This window comes from Equus przewalskii, chromosome 8 (assembly GCF_037783145.1).
Source record: "Equus przewalskii isolate Varuska chromosome 8, EquPr2, whole genome shotgun sequence".
Classification (NCBI taxonomy): domain Eukaryota; kingdom Metazoa; phylum Chordata; class Mammalia; order Perissodactyla; family Equidae; genus Equus; species Equus przewalskii.
Genome location: NC_091838.1, coordinates 81,322,376 through 81,349,123, shown reverse-complemented (window position 1 = coordinate 81,349,123; position 26,748 = coordinate 81,322,376). Strand labels below are relative to the sequence as shown.

The 26,748-nt window shown below is 47.7% G+C and overlaps 1 protein-coding gene across 50 annotated transcripts in view; it reads left to right on the top strand.

Moving 5' to 3' along the window:
- The window catches only part of PTK2 (protein tyrosine kinase 2), a 279,886-nt gene extending 254,164 nt beyond the window's left edge, over positions 1 to 25,722 (top strand). For 27 of the 50 annotated variants that reach the window (XM_070631065.1, XM_070631054.1, XM_070631053.1 and 24 more), the window contains 6 exons: positions 8,341 to 8,403; positions 11,980 to 12,019; positions 12,336 to 12,436; positions 17,219 to 17,389; positions 20,662 to 20,742; positions 24,450 to 25,722. In XM_070631065.1, the coding sequence (XP_070487166.1) occupies positions 8,341 to 8,403; positions 11,980 to 12,019; positions 12,336 to 12,436; positions 17,219 to 17,389; positions 20,662 to 20,742; positions 24,450 to 24,662 (669 nt within the window). In that variant the 3' untranslated portion in view covers positions 24,663 to 25,722. Of the gene's footprint in view, positions 1 to 8,340; positions 8,404 to 11,979; positions 12,020 to 12,335; positions 12,443 to 17,218; positions 17,390 to 20,661; positions 20,743 to 24,449 lie in introns of all 50 variants that reach the window. The other 23 variants (XM_070631067.1, XM_070631057.1, XM_070631056.1 and 20 more) reach the window with 1 other exon arrangement.
- The last annotated feature ends 1,026 nt before the right edge of the window (positions 25,723 to 26,748 follow it).

Here is a 26,748-nt window from a genome sequence, read left to right as displayed (position 1 = left end):
TAGCTTCACTACTATATGTCTTGGGGTTGGTCTACTTGCATTGATAAAGTTTGGAGATCTATTGGATTCTGTCACATGAAGTTCCATCTCTCTCCCCAGGTTTGGGAAGTTCTCAGCCATTATTTCTTTGAATAGGCTTTCTGCCCCCTTCTCTCTCTCTTCTCCCTCTGGTATACCTATAATCCTTAGGTTGCATCTCCTAATTGCGTCAGATAATTCTCGGAGAGTTTCTTCATTTCTTTTTAGTCTTAGCTCTCTCTCCTCCTCTGCCTGCAGCATTTCTATATTCCTATCCTCCAAATTGCTAATTCTTTCCTCCATATTATTGGCCCTACTGTTCAGTGCATCTAGATTTTTCTTAATCTCCTCTATTGTGTTCTTCATTTCCAGTATTTCTGTTTGGTTCTTCTTTATCGTATCAAACTCTTTTGTGACATAGCTCCTGAACTCGTTGCGTTGTCTATCTGAATTCTCTTTTAACTCATTGAGTTTTTTTAATGATGGCTGTTTTGAAGTCATCATTTAGGTCGTATATTTCATTGTCTTTGGGATTGTTTTCTGTGTGTTTGTCATTTTCCTTCTGTTCTGGAGATTTAATATATTTTTTCATATTGCTTGATAGTGTAGATTTGTGCCTCTGCATAGAGACAGAGTTTAGTTACTGCTTCCACTTGTTTCTACTGGTGTGGTGGGGGAACAGCTGTTTGTACTGCTCCAACCAGGAACCCTATCAGCTGTTGCTAACTGGGCCTGGGCCCCTCCTCACAGTCACAGTGATCCTGTGGGGTCCCTCTTCAGCTGTGGGGGCCGTCACAGGGGGGCTTCAGACTGCTGGTGCCTACTGTTGCAGCCCACCTAGATGTGCTCCCTCCTTAGGTTCTGCAGCGGTGTTATGGGCTTTCCCAGCAGCTGGGAGCAGGATCACCTATATTTGCAGCTCTGTCACTGTCAGAGCCCACAAAATCTCACTTGTCCACTCTGGGTCACAGCAGAGCTATGGGCATCTTCTGCAGTCTGTGGTTAGCTCACGTAGCTATGCTACTTGTGTCCCAGAGTCTTCCAGCCTTGTGGTTGCCGGGCGGGGGCTCTCTATTAGTGGTGTGCAGAGGCTTTCGCTGAGGCTGCTGTTAGACTGTAGAGTTTCCCCCTGGGCCACGGAGCTGGGCTGCTGGAACTCCACCCAGCCCCAGTCCTCTCCCCTAGGATCTCGGGGAGCCCATTGCCCTGTCTGGGGGATAGCCAGATACCTTGAGTTCAGTAGCAGCTGGTCGGCTGCTGCCCTGCCTGGGATTCTCCTCTTTGGGACCCTCCCAGCGTTGTGGATGTTGGGTGAGGCCTCTCTGCTAATGGCAGGCAAAGACCCTGCCTGCTGCCAGGACGGGACTTCAGAGTTTCTCTCCCAGGCCGCGTTGCCAGCCGCTGGAGCTCCACCCAGCCCCAGACCTCTCCCAGGAGATCTCTGGTAGTCCTGATCCCCTCCTGGGCAAAAGCCCAGTCAGAGGAGCTGGTGGTGGCAGCTGGCAGGCCGGTGCGCTGCTTGGGATTCTCTCCAGGGGCCTCCAGGCGTTGTGTGTGTTGGGCGGGACCTCTCCGCTAATGGCGGGTAGGGGTTTTCCCCACTGCCTCCGGTGTGTAACTCTGGATCTTCCCTCTGGGCTCAGGTGTAATTGCGGGGGGCTGTTTCCACCGTCGCTCCTCTGGTGTGCACTCCCTCCTGAGCTTGGTGTGTGGCGATGTTCTGGGGGCGTCTGCTGGAAGAAAGCCGCCCGCAGGCTCTAGGCTGTTCGGGGGTCAGGGTCGGAGAGTTTTCACCTATCTCCACCTCCTCCCGGAGGGAAGTCCATCCGCCTTCCAATGTATAGCAGTGTGGGTCTCTCCGATGTCCTGAGATGCTATATAGATATCCTTTGTCAAGCGATGAATGTACAGTTAGTTGTAGATTCGAAGGGGGAGAGACAAAGAAGTCTTCTCATGCCGCCATCTTGATTCTTCTCTCCCTGATTTTATTTTTAAACATATCTGTAATAGTTTTCTCCATTAAGTATAATGTTGGCCCTATATATTAAATATAGTATTTTAAAAAAATAACTGTTAGAAGGTTTAACATGATGAATTACATGGGACATTTTGCTTTGGTTTATGCTAGTCCTGCATTCCAGAGAGAAGTCCCTCCTTAAGTTGTAATTGATCATTCTTCTAAGGTGGTATTGTATTTCATTGGTGGTATTTCATTAGAATTTAGTATTGACATTCATAAGTGAGAATGTTTATTTATTGTCATTGTTGGTTTCAAGATCAAAATGAGATTAGTGTCATAAGATGAGTCCGATAATCCCTACCCCATTTGATTTGGGTATTTGTTAGGTGGATGTTGTAGGTGGTGGGGCTGAGGAAAAGCAAGTGGTCAGGCCGGGGGCCTGCTTCCAACTTGAGTAACTGGCTGGACAAGTCCTAACTTCACTGACAGGGGAACGAAGGCAGGGAGATGGGGGACAAGTAAACACAAGCACCCCCCCCCCCACCCACCAGGGTGTTTTAAATTGGGATCTCTCTGAAAGGTCTCCCTCCAAGCTGTGTTTCATGCCACAGCCACAGAGATATTTCTAAAACTCGAATCTGACCCTGTCATTCTCTGCCTTAAAATCTGCCAGTGGCTACCACAGGATGACCGGGCCAGGGTCCTCCAGGCCTATGAGCTGACCCTCCTAGCCTCCTTCCTGGTCCCTTGATTCTTCCTGTCCTCAAGGTCCAGCCCTGCTCAGTCAGTCCCTGATTGTGACTAAGAGGACTGAGCACAAGAGGGAAGACACAGCATCCAGGGCCATCAGGGAAGGTTGAGCAGCTGAAATGACAACAGGAGGCCAGCCCAGAAAGACCTGGGGAAGAACATTGCAAGGAGAGGGCACTCCAAGTGCTAGTGCCCAGGGTGAGGTGGGGAGGAACCAAGTATGTCTGAGGATCAGAAGGACAGCCGCAGTGGCTGGACCAGTGAGTGACAGGGGACAGACCTACAGAGCCCTTAGGCCAGGGCAGGCTGGGGGGCAGGAGCGAGGGAGGGGGCAGGAAACAGAGCAGGCTGCAGCTGGGCTCTCAAAATGATTCTTCTCGTCCTTGACTCTCCTTTTCAAGAAGGCATTAGTAGAAAGAACGTAGACCTTGAAGTCAGCCAGATGAGAACTTAGAATCTTAGTTCTTGTGACCCTACATAAATTCTTTAACCCCTTTACGCTTTAATTTACTAATCTGTAAAATAATTACAGTATCCTCTATAAAGTGCAGGTAATCCTTTTCTCATGGGGTTGACTTGAGGATTAAATGTGTAATGTGTAAGCAGTGGAGGAGTAGGAAATACACCATTAATTTTTCAGAGGGCTTTTATCTCTTACTCAGTTTGTCCTCCATAGCAGCCATGAGAGCTGCATTGGTGAGAATCTAGAATGCTAGATCATTTGCCTCACACGACACAAAGTTCCCATGGATAGTCGCAGGATACCTTCGGGCCACTCCTGACCACAGACTAGTCTAATAGATGGAGTGAGAGGTGTTAGCTGCTTTCACAGGGGTTCTGCAAAGGAACATTGCAGGCATCACTCAGGAGCTGAGCATCCTTTTATTGGATTTCTTTGTTGTTATAAATATACCTGAATTTGTTTTTGCTGTTGTTGAAGCTCCCTTAAGTGGATTATTTTTAGCAGGTAGCTGACAAGGGCCCTGGGTAGTGTCTGAATGCAGTGTTTTCCTCCTAGGATGCAGAATCTGTGCGTAGGAAATGCAGGCTTCTCAAGCCAGCAATGAGGAAGGGCCCATTTCTGGTTTTTCTCTAAACCATTGTAGACTTGATACTTTTGTAAAATAAAGTAAAAAGCAGTTACTAGAAAAAGGAAATTTTTTAAAGATATACAAAATGTAAGCCAAACTATTTTTTTCCTGCAGGAAAAGATTTGCTCTTAGCTAACATGTGTTGCCAATCTTCCCCTCCCCAAAGTCCCAGTATATAGTTGTATATTCTAGTTGCAAGTCTTTTGAGTTCTTCTGTGTGAGCTGCCACCACAGCATGGCCACTGACAGACAGATAGTGTGGTTCTGCGCCCGGGAAACCAACCTGGCCGCCAATGCACTGAGAGCGCCAAACTTTAACTACTAGGCCATCAGGACTGGCTCAAGCCAAACTTTTTTATTATGAACTTTAATAGACCCAAAAATTACTATTTCTAATTGCTCTAGAAATGTCTAAAGATGCTCGCCTTCTGTTTCTGTCTCATCATGACCTGGTAGCAAATCATTTCTGACCTGCCCTGGTCCTCAGACTGTGCTGGGAGCAGCTTGTGCACCCTGGTAGAAGAGTTATTTGAAAAGTTAACTCAGAAGTTGCTGTCAGTAATGTCTCCCAGGGTTTTTCTGATAGATCGGAATCAGCAGCAGTTTATTGAAACCTTCTGTTTTTAGGACGTCTATCATTGTGAATGGTGACTGCTGTTAATAATAGCTTCTACCTTCTATTGAGTACTTTGTGGGTCGTGAACTCCTCATATGGGCCTCTCCCTCAGCACCTGTTTTTACAGTGGCAGGCTCTTGCCCAGGGTTCCACAGCCGTGACCTCCAGCATGTGCTCTTTGTAGTGTCTCCCAGTCCCTCCTCTGCCCCCAGTTCAGCTCACGTGCTTTCCGAGTCAGCTCTGTGCCTGCGAATCCGCTGCTGTCGAACGTCTCTTGCAAACTGGCCAGAGAGCCAGAGCCTTGGCTAGAACCTCGTCTATTTAGAGGACCTTCTTTCCTATCAGGCGCTGCTTAAAGACAGTAACTTTGTTACTTGCTTATTTTTATTACTGCACACAGTAATTTTCTGATGTGGTACTGTGCTAAAGATAGGATTTTAATTTTAAAATGAGAAAGTCCTGTCTATACAAAGCCTACTTTGTGTTCTGAGAAAGGCAACAAATATTCGAGCTGTTTTTCCTCTCACAGCAGACCCAGTCAGTCTGAAAGATGAATGCCAAACGGGGAATCAAAGAGCGGGAGCAAAGACAGCCCCTCGGAAGACCGCTCTGGGCCTGTTCCTGCTGCCAAGCCAGGCACAGCCTCCTCCGTTTCTTCCCTGTGCCGTAGTCCAGATTTGAAGACAATCTAGCATAGTTCAAGGAGGAGGGACTTGGAGTTGAAAGCCTTAAGTGTGGAGGTTTCCAGAGTGGTAGCAACATGAGAGAAGAGACCGGGGCCAAACTGTTGGTTCTTGTGTCCCCGGAACCTAGAGCACTGCCTTCTGCCCTCATCCGCTGCCCGAGAGAAGCAGGGTGCGTGCTCACGCGTGAGACGCTGTTCAAGCAGCGTTTCTTTGTGGTACTAGGAACTGCAAATAACCTGCTTGCCCATTAACAGCGGAGTGGGTAAATATTCATGCAGTGGGATACTGTACAACAATAAAAATGAGCAAACTACCACACACAACTACAGAGATGAATCTACAAACGTGATGTTCACAAAGACGCCGGACCCAGAGGAACGCGTGTTCTGTGCAGTGCATTTATAGCAAGTTCAGAAACAGTCATCTCTGGGCTGGACGTCGGGGGAGTGGGCCCCTCGGCGAGTTGGAGGCAGGTCTCAGCCGGGCAGGGGTGTGCAGGGGTCTGCTGGATCATGCACTCAGTGTCTTGATCTGGGCGGTGTGTTAGGCGGGTGTACACGTAGATAAAAATGTGTAAAGCTTTACAGTTAAGCTTTGTGCACTTCATTATATATGTTATATCTAAATAGAAAGAAAAGAAAGTGCATGCCTAATGGGGGAAATAATGAAGTACTCCCAAACATTCTTTATGTCTGGTCCATTTGTGTAATATTTTAAATGTAAACTGCTTCATTTTATCTTTGCTATTACTGTCTTCAGATCTGGAATATTCTGTGAAGGGGAAACAGGAGAATTCAGCTTCACCCAGTAGCAGAAGCACTAGAGTAGAATGTCTCCTTTCTGATGGGCTGTCTTTGGCTAGATCGCTCCTGGCTCTCGTCTTCACTCAGTCTGTGTCCGCCATAGGAGGAAAAGGCTTAAAGACATCCATTCACGGAACACAAGTGGACTTTATGTAGATCGGCCTTTCTCATCTTATAATTGAAATCCTGTTGTTGGGAAAATACAACATTAGGGGATTACTGTGCATAAAGAAAAATAAGTCCTTTCATATGATTTATATGGAAATGAAAATAGATAAGTCATGTAAAGATGGGAAACAGCACCTTACTCGAGCAGCAAACAATAAATAGAAGTTGCTTTTATTTCAGTAAAAAGTAAATAAAATATTTCCTGCACATAGAAGGTATCTGCTAAGTATGTGTGGCCTGGTTGAGCCCACCTCGTGTCGCCTCAGACAACTAACCCTGCCTTTCCAGCTGCAGGCTCCTCACCGCACAACACCTGCCCTGCCTGCGTTTGCATCAAAGCGTTTCTCTAGTGATACTTAGAGACGTCTGTATGTGCACACGACGCTGCCCATTTGATCCTTCTAGTAACCGTCAGAGGGGCGGGTTATTCCTCCCATTTCACGGGTGAGGACATGGGTTTGGAGAGTGAGTCGGAAGGGGCATGGGCAGTCAGGCCACAGGGAGGCATGCGGCACTCCCCTCCTCGCCTGTTTGCTCTGCGTTCTACAAGGCAACGGGCTGCCGTGGGCAAGCAGTCAGCCACAGCCTCTGTGCTCATAGGGAGAAGAGACAGACAGGCTCTCCCATTTAGGCAAGGCGGAAGGGCGCGTTACGACGACATGGGGTACTTGTTTACTGAATTGGCTGGGAGTGTCCAGGGACGGTACTGCGGCACTAGGGCGCAGTGAGAGAGACCCACACCCACGGACGCGGGTGAGACTGGGACAGCTGTAAGCAGGGTGGCACCTTGCGCCCAGAGTTCTTCAAACGCTTGAACCCTCTGCCTCAATCATTCTGTTCTTAGAGATCTGCCAGGGAAGCAGTCAGGAGTTTGGTCAGAGATTTGTAGACACAGGTATTCACCCACAGCTTATTCGTACTATTGAAATTTTGACAATGGCCCAAATGCTCAACAAACAGTGGGAGAACTGTTCATTTGATTTGACACTTACGTGGCACTGACTTACTGCTTTGCCAGTATTAATTCACTTAGTCCTCCTAACAAGACTGTGCAGTGGGTACTATTACTGCCCCATTTTAGAGATGAAGAAATTAAGACCCAGGTCACACAGCTCAAAAGGGGTGGAGGCTGATCTGAAGCCAGGCAGCCTGGCACCAGAGCCCGTCTCCCCACCACCATTTCCTGTTTAGGACATTTGTGCTGTGAAATGTTGTGCAGCCTTTGAATATTGTTTTTACCGGTTTCCTTTTTATAATGTCACGTGGCGATTACGAAATTCGATGACATGGCCTCATTTTTGTGAACATTACTTAAAAGAAGAAAGAGACAAAGCTCCTTTCTCCATCACCCCCCACCCCAACAAGTGCTTGTGAGTTGTGTTCTCAGTGCCAGGCCCTTGTCAGGTGTAGAAAGTACAGAGACAAATAGACGTCAAGATGCTCCTTGTCTAGTGAGGGAAGTAGCGACTGCGTGATTCCTGCCAGGCAGAGAAGCTCTGTAGGACACGGTGGGCTGGCGAAGATGCCGAGACAGCGCTTCTGCCGGGAGCGGAGGGGTGTGGCCAGTAGGTGTGGGCACAGGGGAGGCAGGAGTCAGTGTAGCTGCCTGGGGCTACCCGAATCCGGTGCTGCTGGAGCGTGGCGTCGTGGGGCAGGCTGGGGGCCACCGCATAGGGTTGTTTTCATGAGAAAACCTCCCACCAGACGCTGCACCCTGATGGCATGTAGTCTGCTTTGTCCTGGAATTACTGAAGTTTGCATACTGTCATTTATATTAGATTCTGATTTTGTTTGGTTTCTGTATTCTGGATGCATTGTGGAGGGGAGACTTGTAATTGGACCATTGGCTGCTTTGGCAAGACAGCCAAGTACATAGAAGCCTTAATCTGCCAGGAAGCAGGAATTGGTGCCTACTATTTTTCGTACTGGAGTGGAGGTTCTCTCAGTTAAGAAGAACACTCGCTTTGCTGCTAGGAAGAAAGGTGACGTGCAGGTCTTCAGGGCTGTGCGGGGCTGTGGCACGGGTGCCGGCCCTCTTAGTGCACACCTGTGGAGAGAAAGGGGCTTTGCTGGGGCAGTTGACCTGGATTTGTCATCACTAATTTTGAGAAACTTTTTGAAATCGGGGAACTTTCAGCTCTTCTAATTCAGAGGACAATTGTGTTATAAAAGGAAGGAACGTGATACAGAGGATGTCAGTAATTTTCAAGCCAAGAATGAACTGTTGGGTTTTGTTTTCCTTCTCCAGAAACCTGACGTGCGGCTCTCTCGAGGCAGCATTGACAGGGAGGATGGAAGTCTTCAGGGCCCGGTAAGCAGCTGCCTGAGTTTTCACCAGCATTTGGACCACCATTTTTATGCCGTAAGATATCCAAGCTTACTAATATTTCTAACAGGGATTACAGTAATCCATTCTATAAATAACAGTGAACGTTCTAGCCAAGATTCTTAGAACATACAGGACACCCAGCCCGGCATTCTTGTTGAGATGTGGACGTTTTCTGCCCCGTCACTAACAGTTTTCAGTAGTGAGCCAGACTCTGCACCCTAAAGAAATATGTACTCGTTAACTGTTGATGTGCACACATTGTCATTTGCTGAATTTTTATTATTCTTATTGCATGGTTATAAAAGTTTCCACAGTCACAGAAAAGTTAGTTGTTCAAGCAAGATTTTTTTCCTTCTGGGCGTTGTGAGGGCAAATGCCTGAAATTCTCTTTAAAGAGCTATCTTACGCTTATTCCAAATGCGTTTAAAGCCTGCTAGAAATATTCCCTGGTCTTTTGGGGAGAGTAGTTAAAATTGTTTTGTTAGGATTTCCATCAGCTGTTGTGTGGTTAAAATAAATGCAGCTTTCTTTAAACACTTAAAGACGTTCTCAGTAAAGAAGGAAAATCTGTGCCTGCTGGGTGACAGACTTACGGAGATAAATTTCCATCCTAATAAGGCTTCTGGGGGGACATAAACCATCAGTTTACTTCTAGACACACATGTGTACGTATATACATGAGATTGTCGTCATCTGGCTCCAGGATGCTTAGTATGGAATGACGCTACCAGGAGTTTTCTGTGTCCTGCTCTGTAAAATCCAGCTGCCCTGAGACCTGGGCCCTAGAAGACGGGCTCAGTCGCCAGCATGTAAAGGTTGGGCATTTCCCGTCAGGATGGGCTGGTGCAGCCGGCTCTGCAGACAGTGTTAGGATTCCTTGGTTCATGGACACACTCACGTCATCTGCCGTGTAATATGTCTGCACACAGAGCTCCTTCCCTATATTGAAGAGATTCGCATGCGACGAGCACTGTGTCGTAAATTAAGAAGAGAGAGTGCGAATCAGCATGAAAATAAACTATTCAAGGGACCAGCTTTTTAGAACATTACTAATAGGAAAATTTATTGGAAAAGGAAAATTCTGTGTGTTCCACTCTGCAGCACATAGAAGGTGCCCAGAAAATACGTGGAAGGAATGAATAAATGAAAGAATCAGACCTGGATAGAGAGGTTATTCAGAATTGCCTTGTAATACAGACATCATGTGACAGGTCCACTTGTGACCTCATGGCATTTGCTGCAGACCAGGCCTAGGCGTCAGAGTGCTTAGTACTGACGGAGAAGGTGCTTAATACTGTAAGGTACTATGCTGAGTGCTTTTCTCATTCACGTCACTGAGTCCTCAGCACTCCTGTCAAGTCAGGTGCTATTGCCATCCATACTCCACCAATGAGTAAACCGAAGCCCGTAGAAAACTCCCTGACGTCACCTGTCACAGTGCCGGATCCCAGATGGCACACTCACAAACGTGTCAACAAACGGCCAACCTGGCTCAGCAGCCTTCCTCGATTTGAGGTGTGTAGTTTAGGTTGTGGTGACTTCCTTCCTGGGAGCTGATAACACACCATGACCGTTTCTGGTTTCTTCTCTTCTGTTCTTGGCTAAAGATAACTCTTTGGTTTGGCCCACTTGAAGCACTCCCACTTAACCCTTTTGAAAATGCACTGTGGTTTCAGGGTGGACCCCTTGGCTGGAAAGCAGTGTAGCTTGTAAAGAGGTATGAGCTAGTTAATGCACATAACAACTGGCTGGAGGAAACTGATCCTCTCAGTTTGCATAAAAAGTAAAAACTATTTGGATTTTCAAAGTAATATACAAGTTGACAGCATGTTCATTTCGTGACAAAAGCCCATGGTAGGTAAGCGATACTGGCCTCAGTCCACAAATGGGAAAACCATAGCCCAAGACAGTTGAGTGACTCCTCCGAGGCCAGCCTCCGGATACGCGGAGAACCAGAGCACACCCTGGCTCCCCACACTCATCCCGTCAGACCTGCGGAAGCAGGGGCTTTTCTGTGCCTGCCCTTCCAGAGCAGGCCTGTGGAACTGCCAGCACAGTGTGTGCGTGCGTCTGTTGAATTAATCCAGAATGTTCCGAGAGTAGAATTTTCTTTTTAACTTTCTCGTTACCCGAGTGTCAACCAGAAAATTCTTTGTATTTTTAAACCTTTATAAATGTGTGTCTTTTACCGCCTGGATCAGTAAGCACAGCATGGCACAGCCAACAAACCAGGTCTGTTTTAAAGCTTTGGCTGAGTTTCGCTCTGTTCTCTGCCCTCGCCTGCTCCTCTCGGGCCACACTGGCCACTCCGTTCCTCAGCACTCGGCTGCCCCTACCTCTTGGCCTCCTCACCTCAGGCCTGTGGTTAAAGGTCACATTCTCAAAAGGCCCGACCACTGAGAACTGCCATTTCCTCCCCTCCCACGCCCACTCCCATCTCTTTTTCATTGGACGTGGCCCCTCTGACGGCTGTACAACGTGCTGTCGTGCGTGACGCTTGTTATCGCTCTCCCTCTACGCTGTCAGCTCCTAAAGGACGAGTCTCCTCAGGGCCTGGGACAGAGCAGGTGCTCAGTGACTGTCGGATACATAGACGACGGGGAAACTGGGAAGGGCTGCACAAAAGTCACACCGTCCAGCTGCGAGGGCTTTGCAAGTCTTGAAAATCAGGGGCGTTAAGTGATGTGCTGAAAGCGACGGTGGTTCTGGGAGAGGAGCAGTTTAATTGTGCCATTTCATAGTCCTTGTATTTGCAAGAAGTGGATCTCTTTTCAGAGAAAGTAAAGCACCTTAAAATATGTATTTTTTTAACCAGTTTATCATTTTTAAATAAGGAAAGTCTGTTTTCAGAGGTAGAATGTAGTCCTAACAATATTTTCATTTAGCCAGCCTAGGATAGGTTGTTTTAGATGTGATTACGGATAGGACAGCCTGAAGTAGGATGGTCTTAAGTGGAGCTGTCTTTTCATTCTGTCCCTGGGGCAGAAGTCCAGGGCTTCCCGCTTGTCTTCTTGGCATGGCCTGTGGTTTGGTCCATGGTGGAGCTGTAATACCAGGTCCCGACACACACAGGGCTTCAGGTGACATGACAGCACAGGCACACGTCAGTCCTGTGAAGTCTCTCCTCATCATCATGGTTCCTGATTGCACCCGTCATATAGTAAGAGTGGGAGGGAGCTTCCTGAGCAAAGGACCCAGACGCTGGGAGTGCCTGCATTTCACACTCCTGAAAGGTGAACTGGAGACATCCATGGATGTACTTTTTTTGAAGAAACTTTTAAATTGGTTGTGATTACCCCTGTTCGTGCTCCCTTGGGAGCCCCTGCTTCATCTGTCACAGCCCTGATCCCATGCCCTGTTGACATTATTTACTTATTTGCTTAATTACCCCACCCTCAACTGAGGCCTTGAAGGCAGCCGCCCCACAGGTCTTGTCAGTCTCTGAACCCAGCGCTTAGCACAGATGTTCAAGGGGATGGATGGGGGGGGTTAGGGGAGGGAAGGTCATTACCGTGTTGTGCCCACCGGTTCATTGACCAAACTTTTCTTTTCCCACAGACTGGAAACCAACACATTTATCAGCCTGTGGGTAAACCAGGTAAATGAAGAAACGAATTGTGTTTCAAGAAGTTAGTATAATTTGGAGGGAGTGGGTCTTTAATGTATATGGTTTCTTAGCTTTGGAATACCTCATGATTTTTTAACTCTTTTCCCTCTGCTGACCATAGTAAGTATGATGTTTACCAAATTCAGCCCATGACTAGAGTATTGTAAGATAGAACGTATTGCTGTGATGCTTCAGAAATGCGTCTGTTAGAATAACAGGAATCTGAGTTTGTCGTCGTTTGTTTGGGAGTTGTTACGTTCTCCTCGTTAACCTACATTACTTAATAGGCTTCATTCCCTTTTACCAGATCCTGCGGCTCCGCCAAAGAAACCACCGCGCCCCGGAGCCCCCGGTCACCTGGGCAGCCTCGCCAGTCTCAGCAGCCCCGGGGACAGTTACAACGAGGGTGTCAAGGTGGGCATCCGAGCCCGGGCTCTGCTCAAGGCTCTGTGGAGTCCTTTCGTGCTCAGTTGATGACCCTGTGGCGTGAAGTGGAGCCAGAGCTGCAGACAGGACTCTGTAGGGTGGGGTTGCGGGGGCTCCAGGAGTCAGTTTGGGCTGGTTCTGACCACTCTTGAGTCAGGAACAAGCTTTACAGGAAAACTTTTCTTTTCCGTTTTTCTCTCATGTGATCCATTCTAGGCCTCAGTCAGATCCCAGCTTTCTAAATACGTCTTCCTCTTTTCAAGCAGAATGTTTCTTTGGGATAAAGTGCTGGCATGACTTCTGGTTTTAAAAATTAGATCAGGATGCCTGGGGTGGGTGAGACCCTCTGTGGGCTCACTGTCTCCAAGCTTGTCACTGTGGCTTAGTGGAAAGCTCCCCTCGTTCTCCGTCCAGGGCCAGCACTGCGTTTGGGAAGCAGTGTGTGCTGAGGGCGCTGTGAGGAGCCAGCCCTCCGCACAGGTGAGGGAAGCGCGGGCTCAGGTACCAACAGCCACAAGCTTCTCCCTGCCCCACTGCCTGCCCCGGACGGGTGCAAGTGGGGCCCTCGGGTCCCCAGCAAGCCCCCCAGAGTGCTGGGCTCACTGGAATGCCTCGGAAGGGCTCTCCTCTCTGAGAGAAGCAAACGAGAGAGGTTCTCCTGTCCATTGTGCCTGCTTACGGAGGGGGATGTCTGCTTTCTGTCAGACGTCAGTTACCTCCCAGAATATGTCCTGTTTCCCACTTCTGATACACTTTTTATTCATGTTTTAATCTCTCTAAGATCAGGGTGATGTGTTGGTTTAATTGGCAGCATTTTTTCCTTTCTTAGTGGTGCATAAAAAAAGATGCATCTTACAGTGGATGGCATCTTAGAACCTGAGAACTTTGGTGTCAGTGAAGAGAAATTTTGTTTCACTAATAACCCTGTGCTGTGGCAGAACCTGTACCATGTCTGTTCAATCTTTGTGTCAGCCCCACAGGATTGGGGCTGTTATTTTTTACACTTTTCACATGAGAGCCAAGGTTCATGGAGGTTGAAGGGCATGTTCAAGGTTACAGCCTCCCCATAGCGGAGCCAGCATTTAGCCATAGGCCTGGCTCTGTGCATGTTGTGTGCTTCTGCTCCAAGCTTCCTCCAAAGCCGACAGGCTGATCCTGCATAGAAGCAGGTATTTTGCCATCTTGGGAAGTCCAGGGAAGAGAAACTGTCATCTCCAGGCATGGGGCATGGGTCAGCCTGCAGCCCAGAGGGTGGTGACCAAGGAGTGAATGGGCTGGCACTGGCTGAGGCCAGCCTGCACCCTGGGGGGCATAGCACAGGTACTACTGAGCCAGAGGTGGCCCTGCCCGAGGGTCAGCTCCCAGAGTGCACGCTGGTGGGTCCGCAGCTCCTGGAAGGCAGGGGGCTGGTCCTGGAGCACTGCCCTGGGGCTTGTCGCGGGCTCCCCGCCTCACCAGCCTCCTTCCCAGGATGCCTCCCAGCGGCTCTCCTAGAGCCGCACCCGTGTTCCCTGGGGAGGAGCAAAGGAGGACACAGCCTTTCCTAATGTGGTTTCTGGACATACGTTTAAAAAGGAAAGAGGGAGAAATTAGGTTAATGAACTTTTTTCGTTTTCAGAGGCCGCAAGAGCACACTTTCAAAATGACTTACGTTACAGTGAAAAACCAGCTTTAGAAGCGCATCAGCTGCCATCTTAGAATTCTGACATTTATTTATTCTTCACAGTTGGAATAACATGTTAATAAATAGAATTGGGAAATACCCTCAAAATAGGGTATAAAGAAAGTAGAAATCTTAATAGAAATAGTATGCTTACTTGAAATATATAAGTAGAGTTTTTTAATTATTAAGTATGAAGTATATGTCTATTTCTTTGTTATCCATCTGTTCGGTAGAGGTTATCAGGTGCAGCCCAAAAGAACAATACTGTGTTAATACAGAAATGCTTTTGTTTAACTAGGGATGACTAACGTAATTCATCCAAATAACGCTTAGCCAGCACTCAGTCTCAGGTTTTCCTTGGTGGCTTACGTCTTGGCTCTGAGTTGGCTGTCTTTGACCACCCGCCTCTGTGGCTGGCTGCATCTCCACGAGCAGTGGTTTATCCTAACCGCCTGCCAAGGAGTCCCCGTGTTTTCAAGCTCCAGAAATAGGAAACCAATAACAGATGTCTCTCCAAACTAGGCTTTTGCTTTGAGAGTGTCACTGAATTGTCCCTGGAAGCATTGTGACAGTGCTTCTGTGACAAGATTTGGGCAAAGGATCAATACGAAAGAATAGGAGCTTGAAACAGGTTAGAATGAAGTGCGCTCCACCTCTTGGAGGCAGAGTTGTTGCAGTTCTCTTGCCGGAGCTCTGCGTGCAGCTCCTCCCTCAGGAAGCCCCGTGCCTTTTACTCTGATCCAGTTTGAACTGGCGCATCCTGCCTCGTCAGGCAGAGAACTGTACCATGACAGTCAGTGCAGGAGATAAAATACAGGGATGTTGTCTCTTGGGATGCATGCCATGACGAATGACCTCCCTCTTTGTAGTGCCCAGGAAAAACACATTATGGAGGATTGGACCTCGAAAGTTAGGATTCTGCTAAACTGAATGCCAGAGGGTGTACTTTCAGATGATCTAAGGAAAGGACACAGTATCCACGTTTCCCCCGGTTGACTCTGCCTGTTAAGTTACGGTGGGAGAGCTTTGGTTTAAGCTATAGAGAAGAAACATTAAATAAAACTTTTAATTTGAAAGTAAAGGACCCTAACTATAAGAATTGATTCAAAAGGGTTGTTTTAGTTTGTTTTGTTTCTGTTTTTAAAATAAGCTCCTAATGTTTTTAAACATAGCCCCAAGCCAGGAATCTTTATTATGACGGTGAGGCTAGATGACGAGGCCTATTTCCAAAGATGTTGGGGTCCGTGGCTCGGGTGGAGGGTTGTGGGGTTTCTCCTCAATCACTCCGAGTTCAGTGGGCAGTTTTCAGTGATTACGAGCATATATCTGCCTTCTTTCTTTTAGAAGACCCCTTGTTCTTTTGATTCTTGCATGCCTGCCAGATGGTCACGCCCAGGCTTTGCATGTTGTTTTCCTCATTTATTTCGTGAAAACAAGCATGGTGCATGGCAGACTCTGCACTGGGTGGGGCCCGGAACAGATGGCCCAGCAGCTATGCTTTGATAACCAGCAACCTGAGAGCTGATGGGCAGAGACTCACTCCTTTTTGTTCTGCTCATGTGTTTTTATGGGGGTTTTGTCTGCTGCCTTTATTAATATTGTTTTTCTTTTTTCCCTTTCTCTGATAAATTTCTTTAACTTTTCCTCACCTTCTGTTCGACAATAGCCGTGGAGGGTAAGCACTTCATGTCTGTGTGTCTGTCCAGCTCTTGACCACACCCAGCGCTCTGCATGTGACTCAGGCCCAAAAATCGGGAAGCAGGGGGGCGCTTTGGCTTGGTTTGTCACCAAAGACAGTGCTTCTGTGTGCCGCACAGTGAGATGGGGACACCTTTGCAGGGATGGGGCTGTTCCTGTCCTCTTCTGTCTCATGCCGGAGCTGGAGTACCCAGGTTCCCGGCTTCGTGGGCAGAGTCAGCTCAAGGGTTCAGAAATGGGCACCTGGAGTTTTAGACTGAGCACCGGCAGCAGATTCATGAATGAACAGCTGTTACGTACTGTAGTTTAATTTTCTTAAAATATACATATACTGTCCCCTTTGTGCCTAGGGTAGCCAGTTTGAATTGTTAAATTTCCCAGAGCCCCTTGGGTAGCCTTCAGTGCTCAGGTTATCGTGGATAACGTTTGTTGATGTCTCTCTGTGCCTGGGCCCTGGGGTGGGTGCTTTTAGATATGTTACTTTATTCCTCCTCTGTCATGACTGCCCAGGGAGCTGAGGCCACTCCCGCAGGACATGACCTGCTGGGCTCCTGCTGGCACCCGCAAGGCTCTCGCTCTAGCACTGTCCTGCAAGCAGATGTTGTCCTCTTAAAGAAGACTTGTATTTGTATTTATCAGCTGTTGATAATCATAAAAAGAACACATTTCATTAGGTGGTTTGAAAGCAACTAAGCTGGGCCAGACAGTTGTTTTCTTGTTTGTTTGGTCTTTTTGGTGAGGAAGATTTGCTCTGAGCTAACATCTGTTGCCAATCTTCCTCTTTTTTTTTTTTTTTTTTTTTGCTTGAAGAAGAGTGGCCCTGAGCTAACATCTGTGCCACTCTTCCTCCATTTTGTATGTGGGTCACTGCCACAGCATGGCTGATGGGTGGTGTAGGTCCACACCTGGAATCCAAACCCATGAACCCGGGCCGCTGAAGTGGAGCACACCAGACTTAACCACTACGCCATGGGGCCGGCCCAGGGCCAGACAGGTTTTACTGCAGAATTCAAACTAAGTGGAAATTCTGAGTCTTAATGTAAAACACTTGACCTCTTAGCCAGCTTTCTCTAAAATTCTGGGAGAGATGTAAAATACATGTATTCTTTCTCTTTTGGTGAATGATTTGAGGGGGGACATTGAATCACTTCTGTGAAAGAATCTGGGGCTTTTAGTATAATATGTATGATTCCATCTCATTTCCTTTAACTGAGCTCAAAGTTAGAAGAAATTATTGCCTCCTTTATCTGCACTTGGGTGAATTACTTTACTGTCATCCTCAGCAATACCCCATACAGACAAGAAAATCAATTACATGATCTGCTTTGATCTCTTTTAAAGACCCTTTCTGACCTAGTTGCAGTGAAGTGATGCCATCTACTGGAGAATAGAAAGATAACCAGCTTCTGTGTTGGCAGCTTCAACCCCAGGAAATCAGCCCGCCTCCCACCGCCAACCTGGACCGCTCCAATGACAGGGTGTACGAGAACGTGACGGGCCTGGTGAAAGCTGTCATCGAGATGTCCAGTAAGATCCAGCCCGCCCCACCAGAGGAGTATGTTCCCATGGTGAAGGTAAGATGCAGAAAACGTTCCTGTTACCCTGGAACCTGTGGTGCCCTTGGAGTCAGACCTGATGCTTCAGAAGTATGTGTGGAGCCACCATGCGGTGACTGTCAAGTCAGAACCATAGTCACAGGAATTTCTGTTCCTGACCTTGACCCTAGGATGGCAATGTCCTGGAGCAACAGAGTCTTTTTTCTTTTTTTTTAATTTTTTTTTTAAGATTTTATTTTTTTCCTTTTTTCTCCCCAAAGCCCCCTGGTACATAGTTGTATATTCTTTGTTGTGGGTCCTTCTAGTTGTGGCATGTGGGACGCTGCCTCAGCGTGGTTTGATGAGCAGTGCCATGTCCGCGCCCAGGATTCGAACCAACAAAACACTGGGCCGCCTGCAGCGGAGCGTGCGAACTTAACCACTCGGCCACGGGGCCAGCCCCAGAGCAACAGAGTCTTTTAATAGTTATTGCTCACACGTATACTCTTGAGTGAAAAAAGCAAGCTACGAAAGATACTTAGAGAATGATGCCATTTATGTCAAATTTAAGAACACGCACACCAGTCATGTGTAAGACCTAAGGACCTAGAGTTGTGTTGTTAGAGCACCGGGACAGACGTGGGAGTGTGATTACCCAGTCCAGGCCCTGCGCCCTGTGGAAGGGGCAGTCATGGAAGGGCACTTTGTGGGGATTTATCTGTATTTTCTTTCTTAAGCCGGGGGTGGGTACATGGGTGCTCACTGAATTTTTTTTAATAAAGATAAAAAGAAATGAAAATATGCCAGTAAACTAACTTTCTCCAAATCGTGTTCAGTGGAGAATAGTGGTCCTTGTAGATCGTAACAGCAACAGCTCTGTGAAAAAGGATGCTAGGTTCACGGAAATACTGGCAATGCCTCCTGCTAAACAGCACCAACTGTGTTTCAGGAGCCCAAAGGTGTCCTGCAGCTCAAAGAGTGCTGTTCACTTGTGCCCTGAGCCAGGATTTCCGAAATGGACTGGAAGATACCTTTTTTTTTTTTTTTTTTCTTTTTGAGGAAGATTAGCCCTGAGCTAACATCCGTGTCCATCTTCCTCTACTTTGTATGTGGGACGCCTACCACAGCATGGCGTGCCAAGCGGTACCATGTCCGCACCCAGGATCCGAATCGGCAAACCCCTGGTCGCCGAAGCAGATTGTACAAACTTAACTGCCACACCACTGGGCCGGCCCCCAGAACACACTTTTTTTTAATTGTAGTAAAATACATATAACATAAAATTTATCATCTTAACCATTTTTAAGGATGAAGTTCACATCAGTGTTAAGTACATTCACATTGTTGTACAGCTGATCTCCAAAACTCTTTTCGTCTTGCACAACTGAAACTCTGTCCCCATTGAACAACACCCTTGCCCTCCCCCCAGCCCCTGGCACCTACCATCCTGCTTTCAGTCTCTCTGAATATGGCTGCTCTGGATGCCTCATATAAGTGGCATCGTGCTGTATTTGTCCTGATTTATCTCATTCGGCGTAATGGCCTCAAGGTTCATCTGTGTTGTAGCATACGTCAGAATTTCTTGCCTTTTTAAGGCTGAGTAATATTCCATTGTATGGATATACCATGTTTTGTTTATCCATCCGTCAGTGGACAGTTGAGTTGCCCCCAACCCTTCGGTTGTCATGAATAGTGCTGCTGTGAACATGGGTGTACAAATATCTCTTTGAGACCCTGCTTTCAGTTCTCTTGGGTACATACTCAGAAGTGGAATTGCTGGATCATATGTTAATTTTATTTTTAATTTTTTGGGAAAACACCATACTGTTTTCCATAATGGCTGCACCATTTTACATTCCCACCAACAGTGTACAAGGATTCCAAATTCTCACCAACACTTATTTTTTGTTTTGTTTTTTTTTTTTAAAGATTTTTTATTTTTTTTTCCTCTTTCTCCTCAAAGCCCCACAGTACATAGTTGTGTATTCTTCGTTGTGGGTCCTTCTAGTTGTGGCATGTGGGACGCTGCCTCAGCGTGGTCTGATGAGCAGTGCCATGTCCGCGCCCAGGATTCGAACCAACGAAACACTAGGCCGCCTGCAGCGGAGCGCGCGAACTTAACCCCTCGGCCACGGGGCCAGCCCCTTGTTTGTATTTTGATAGTAGACATCCTCATGGGTGTGCAGTATATCTCATTGTGGTTTTGATTTGCATTTGCCTAATCATTAGTGGTGACGAGCATCTTTTCACTGCTTGTTGGCCATTTGTATGTCTTCTTGGGGAAAGTCTGTTCAAGTCCTTTGCCTTTTCTTGCAGTTGAGTTGTAGGATTGAACACACTTTTCAGTGTAGCTGTTAGCAATCTCTCAAACAGCTTCTTAGAAACCATCAGTGTGGAGTTGCTGTTTGAAAGTTGTCGTATTTTGTGGAAAGCATAGTTAATCCATTCTGGTTTGTTTTTTTAACTATACTCCCATAAGAATTATAATGAAAGTTCTTCAGGGTGAATGTGCATGAACCACAGGCAAGTTTAAAAAAACAAAAAGGAAAAAAACTCACCAGTATACAGAAGCAGTCAGAATTTTGTACACAGACTTTTCATGGTGATTTTTTAGAAGCCACTTTTTAACCATGTTACTTTGGCCAAATGACACTCTTTTTGTATGTTGATCCAAGTTTAATAACTTCATTGTTTTCTTACTGGTTTTATTCATACTGCGTGTATAACTTAGTGTCTGAGTCATTCCATAAGAATGACAATGACAAAAATGTGAACTCTAAATCATACTGCTTTTAGTCAGAGTTGGTCCCTTTAAGCCCAGAGGGGCAGGGGTGGGGCATTGTGCTCAGAGTGGCAGCGGGGACGTCCTTTTTGCTGGCCTCATGAGGCTTTGAAAGACCCTGGGAGAGGGGATTCCGTGAGCACGTTGAGGAAAGGTGCCATCAGATCCAGCTCGCTGCTGTCCCCCTTCCCCGTGTGGGTTCCCCGCATGGGCGGGATGGTCAACGTGGAAGCGCTGGATGAGGAGAGAGCGCAGGCTCCGGCTAGAGTCCTGCTTTCCCAGGCGTCCATGTGTCTGTCCTTCACCCTACTCCTCAGGGAGCGGAACCATGAGTATTCAGACCTGAGCCTTTGGAGAAGAATGGCCTCATAACTTACAAGATCGGGCTCAGCACTGAGGAAAAGAAATATAGAAATGTTCCATAAAGTGGTCAAAAGAAAATGAAAAAGTCATATAACTGAAAATTGTCAATGCTGGCATGAGACTCCTTCGTGTGTGTTCTAATCCTGGGTGTGATCTCGTCTGTTAGGAAGTCGGCTTGGCCCTGAGGACGTTACTGGCCACTGTGGATGAGACCATTCCCGTCCTGCCAGCCAGCACTCACCGAGAGGTAGGACATGGCCTCCCCTTCCTACTCTCTGACAGTGCAGGTGGGGACACACCATGGGCAGGTCAGTGGTCCATCCTGAGTGCAGTTTGTTGGGGCTGGTTGTGATGCTGACGACGGCTCCTCCGTCTGTGACCAGCCAAGACTGCTTCGTCAGCTCTGCAGGTCATGACCTTTTAGCTAACGCTGACCCCGGCCAAGCCCCACATCGGGGATGTCCAGGGGATGTGACTTGCCTGCCAGGACTTGGCCGTTCATCTTAGAGGCCGTGTGGTGCAGCGCCCACTCAGGTTTCAGCTCCCGCTCAACCCTTGCCAGCCAGTGACCGAGCCACAGTGTGGGGTCCTAGCCTGAAAGAGAGGGTGACTGTGGAGATGGGGTGTGGAGCGCAGGCGCAGAGCTGGTGCTGGTGCTGTCATCCTCCAGCGCTTCCTGAAGGAGGGGACCGAGGATGCAGAAGTGGACTGAGAGAGGCATCCTGCCCTCCTTCCTTGAATTCTTCTGAAAAAAAAATTAGAGTTTGCAAGCGATACTGGTTTTCCAGTTAAAGTAGTGATTTAAAATTCCCTTTAAAGTAATATGGTTTTGAAATTTTTTAAGGAATCAAAGTTCACCCAGAATACTGTCTCTCAGCAACAGTCGCCCTTTTGGCCGCCTTCGAGCCATTCTGCTTCATTTATATGAGCAATCAATGAAAGGAAGCGCCTGCATTTTTAACAGTACTTCAGCAGCTCCATTCTGAAGAGGTGCCTCTGCTCAGGGTCGACGTGCACATGTGGCCGCGTCCCCACTGGAGTCCAGATCCTCACCCTGGCCCCGCTCACCACTTCTCACACCTTGTCCCCTCCAGTACCCACCGTCCCCTTTTCTCCTTTCTCTCTCAGGGGACGAGGTCTGTACTTCAGCCCAGCAGGCACTGTTTTTGTTTGTTTGTTTTTGCTTTCTTACGAAACTTTTTGTTTTGAAAAGATTTCAAACTCATAACTTACAAGATTGGGCTTACAAGACTAGTATGGCAAATTCCTGAATATCCTTAACCCAGAGTCACCGCCTTTTGGCTTTTTACGAAGTTTCCTCTCTCTCTCTGTCTGTCTACACAGAGTTTACTTTTTCTGAACCACTTGAGAGCAGGTTGTATGTATCATGCCCTCTTACCCTTTGATGTTTCCACTGTGTTTTCTAATAACAAGACTGTTCTCTCACCCTGTGTGGTCATCGCATTCTGGAACGTCGGCGCTGATGAGCACGCCCTTCTAATCTGCAGGTCACGCTCCAGTTTCAGCGCTTGTCCCAGTGATGCTTTTCCTGTGGTTCAAGACCAGTGCAGAGTTGCATGTTGCACATGACATCACACGTCGTGTCTGTTAGCCTCATTCATCTAGAACATTCCTCAGCCTTTCTCTGTCTTTCGTGACATTGACACTTTTGAAGAATACAGGCCACTTGTTGTATAGAGTATTCCTGAAGTGGAGGTGAGGGGTGTTCTGTAAAGATGGATGTTTCCTCCTGATTAGATTGTGGCTTTGCATCTGCAGGAATGCCAAGTCCTTCTCGGGGTTTTATATTCAAGGTGCGTCATGTCCAGGTGACATTCGTGTTGATGAAGCAGTTAGCTGGGCACAGCCCCTGTAGGTGGCTCCTTTGTCAGTGGCCTTGATTCACCTGCACACCACCACTGAAATTGTTCTGGAAGGTGCCTGTGCCTGGCTGCCACAGTGCAGCTTTATCTTACGGGCCAGTTAGGGATTAGATAGATTATCTGCTTCACTGGGACTTTAATTGGTTTCCACAGCGAGCAAGAATTTTGCCAAAAAGTGAAGAAGCTCTATATGCCAGAGGCAAGAAAATGGTATCCTAACAAATGGACATTTTGAGAAGACCATTTCTAAATTCCTGCTTTAGAATTAAGCCTGAAATAATCGCTCCGTGTGCCCTGGCTCTCACACACACATTGCTCCCCCATATACATTGTTTTATTATTATTCTAACAGAAGAGGAGCCTGCCTTTGGTCCTGCTTCCCCTGCCACTGACCGTCTCCCCTCCGTGCTCCCCAGGCCGCTCCCTGGACTCCAGCTGTCCCTCAGCTGCACTGTGATGGCCGTGCTCCCCCAGGCCTGGCCCCTCAGTGGGTCCCCCCCTTGGTTTCAGAGCCTTCCTCGCTCACGTCTCTGCCTTTTCTCTGCTGCCCTGAGTGTGGCCGTCCTCTGGGGTGCTACCTACTTGTGCTTTACAGAAGGCTCTGTCTCCTTAGCGGTTCTCCCCTCTTCCATAGATCCGAATATCTGATGCTTCCCAGTTCTGTGCTTCTAGTGTGACCTGTCCCTCAGCTCCGGTCACCAGCTCTCTGTTGGATGTCTGCCTTTGGTAGCACATTCTCCTTTTCCTGGTTTGTTTCCACAGTCACTGGGACCACCGTGCACTCACCATCCCTGCCCGCCACGCACCCTACACACACACTCACTCTCGCATCAACACAAACAGCCGCTCACCTGTCATCATCCATGCAGTCTCAGCCTGGGCCTCACCTCTCCATCCTCACTGCCACCATCACCCCTCCCCTGAGTGACCAGAACAGTCTCTGAGCAGCTTTCACCACCTCTGGGCTCTCTCCACCCTTCCATTCAACTGCCACACTGCCACCATAGTCGTCTTTCTACAACACCTCTCTAGAGTATGTTATTCCCCTTCCTGAAGATTTCTTAGGCGCCCCCCGCCATGGCCAAGTCGGCAGGACAGGGGTCACTTGGTGTGGCTTAGGAGGCCCCGCCTACTTGACTGTCTAGGCCAAAGGCACACGAACCCTCCTCTGTGAAGTCTCTGACCCTCTCTGGTGAATGAATTGCTCTCTTCCTCTGTGTCCCTCTCTATTGGATGATTTATTCAGTGTAGTGTAGGTGGTTCCGTGCATGCTTCTCCCACACTAGACTGTGAGTACAAGCGTGTGTCGTTCATTCTTGTCTCCACAACACTAAGTGCCTTGGACATAGTACGTGCTCAATAATTATTGAGAGAGCAAGTGGATAAATCATTCTCGGTTGAATAAACAGATAAGAAGGGTCCCAAGACGCCCCCGAGCGAGCTTTCTAATCCTATAGGGCAGCGTTCATGTTCTGGAGCTCCTTCCACCACTTCTGCCCCTACTTCAACCTCTCATCAGTTTGGGAGAGCATAGAGTTTACATGAAGGTGGGGCAAGAGTGTCTCGTGACATCCTTAACCCATCTTTCGCATTGCACAGGAAGGTCTTGAACTATGATGTAGTGGCAGGAGCCCTGGCCTGCAAGTCAAGGCCTGGGGCTTTGTCTGGAGCTGGAGGGAAATCACTTTATATCTCAGTTGTGCACTCCAACATGAGAGGGTCTGCCAGACTCTGACTCTTACGAGACAAGGAAGAGCCCCGCCAGTCACAGGGATGATCTGTGTAAACAGCAGATGCAGAATGGGGCGGGTTAGTCATAGTGTCGGAGAGGGTTTCCCATGGAAGGAGCAGAAGCTGCTGGACATGCGTGTGCACATGCGCACACACGCACGCTCCCTTGGCTGAACTTCTAGGGGAAGCAGTGATTTCACATCCTATTGTCCCTAAGTAAGATTTGTCTCAGGGGAAGAAAGAAAGTTTCTTCTTCTGGAGGCACCTAAGAAAGGCGCGTACAAATGCGCTGAGAAGCTGTTGGGAAGCTGCTCTGCTGACCTCTCTCTCGTTCCTCCAGATTGAGATGGCCCAGAAGCTCTTGAACTCCGACCTGGGCGAGCTCATCAACAAGATGAAGCTGGCACAGCAGTACGTCATGACCAGCCTCCAGCAGGAGTACAAAAAGCAAATGCTGACTGCCGCGCACGCCCTGGCCGTGGATGCCAAGAACTTGCTCGATGTCATCGACCAGGCGAGACTGAGAATGCTCGGGCAGACGAGGCCGCACTGAGCCGCCCAGGAGCCCCGCCGCCCGCCCTCTTTGAGGACGTTCTCCAGCGTTCCACCAGCAGCGAGGAGCTAACCTGTCCTCGGTCGCCAGCACTTACAGCGCCAACTTTCTGACTGACAGCTGGTTGAAAATCTCTCTCATCTAAGTTTAACCACATTTTGATTTGGGTTCAGTTTTTGTTTTGTTTTTTTAATCCTCATGTTCAGAAAAGTCCGGGATCCAAAACGTGGCATTTTTATGGGAATGAAAATTGTACATGAGAAGCTTTTAAGAATCATACAGAACAGATTCTGTTCACATTGGGATATGTGTTCGTAGGATGGGCCCAGGCGGTGGCCTCTTAATCCCCGAACCAGCTTAGCTGCATCTCAGAAGCAGCGAGGATGGCGCAGAGAATTCCAGGAAACCCAAGGGGCTGAGAATTCTTTTGCCTACCACAGATTTATATCCAGACTGGAATTTTCGTTGTTGTTAGAACACTCTTCAGTTGCAATATGCTAATCCCATTTTACAAAGAAAGAATATAAAAGCTATATTTTGAAAACTTGAGTCATTTCGAAAAAATGACGACCCTTTCACCTTCCATCCTTTGACTTTCATGTGGATCTGTGAAGCATTTGGTTGGAAACTAGCCGTAGAACACACTAAAACTTTTGTCTTTTTTCACCAGAATAATGTGCCAGTTTTTTGTAGCAATGTTATTTCTCTTGGAAGCGGAAATGCTTTGTACCAGAGCACCTCTTAAACTGCATTGAGAAGAAGTTCTGGAACCATCCCTGTTTTCCATTTTTATATAATTTATAAAGAAAGATTAAAGCCATGTTGACTATTTTAGAGCCACTGGAGTTAACTCACCCTTCATGATGTCTGTCTTCCCAGGAGAGAATTAAGCAAAACAGATTTGGTTTTCTTTTGATGCCCACTTATACCATCCATTCTGTTAAATAATTTTGAAAAATATACCCTCCCTTTAGTTTGTTGGGGGATATAAATTATTCTCAGGAAGAATATAATGAACTGTACAGTTACTTTGACCTATTAAAAAGGTGTTACCAGTAAAGTTCTTGGTGCTCCATTCTTTCGGTTCTGTTTCTTCAAACCATTTAAAATTTTTCAGATGACTTGTCGGATAAAATAACATGAGGGAAAGCTCCCAAAAATTATTAGTTTCTTTTCCTTGTCTTCTAGACAAGCCAAAGAAATCACACAGAAGGACAGCCTGGTATACGTTAACCTTTTCTTCCATCTTCACTTAGAAAATGCAGAAATCAGGATGGGGGTAATGTCCCTCTGTGGAAGAACCCGCTTTGCAGTCTCGGTGTTGCCATAGTCAGTCCAGCCTCAAGGCAGCTGTTCTTCTGAAGTCCACTTGCTAAGGGAGTTGTCAGCATTAGGGCTCCCGGGCCCACCTCCTTGCAGGACTCTCTGGGCTGTGGAGCGAGTGGAGCGGGGATCTGCAGCCCTGGGGAAGCTCCTGGAAGGAGAAGGCCCAGGCGCAGAGCTCCCCAGTGGAGGGCTTTGAGAGCGTGTCCTGCAGACGAACACATGTTCTCATGTGCAGAATCAGGTCCCCCTGTGACTCCATGACATTCGTGTAATCTGAAAGAAAGGTCAAGGGCTGTCATCCTTCTGAGTCTCTCTCACTCTGGCGTCCTGTGCTCTCTGAAGGCTCAGCTTCCTCATCTTGACAGTGGTGATTGTGAGGATTGAACAAGATGAGGCTGGTGTAGACGGGGAAGTGCTCTGTATACGTTACCAGGGGCTTTGCTGTTGCGCTGTTCTGTGCGCTGGAGGGTGTTTAGCCGCATCCTGGCCTCTACCCACTGGAAGCCAGTGACACTGCTCGCTCCCAGCTGTCACAACCAAAACTGTCCCAAATGTTGCCCAGTGTCCCTGGTGGAAGGGGAACCAAATCGCCCCAAGTTGAGAGCCACTGCCTCAAAGTGACATCTACCTGAAATACCCTTAATACCTTTTGCAACCCGATGTGACTTTCCTCCAGCACAGAGAATTGCAGGTACGTCTCTCATGTCCTGTAAGTGAAAGACATTTTGGTTGTAAGAACGGAGGAGACAGATAGTGGACA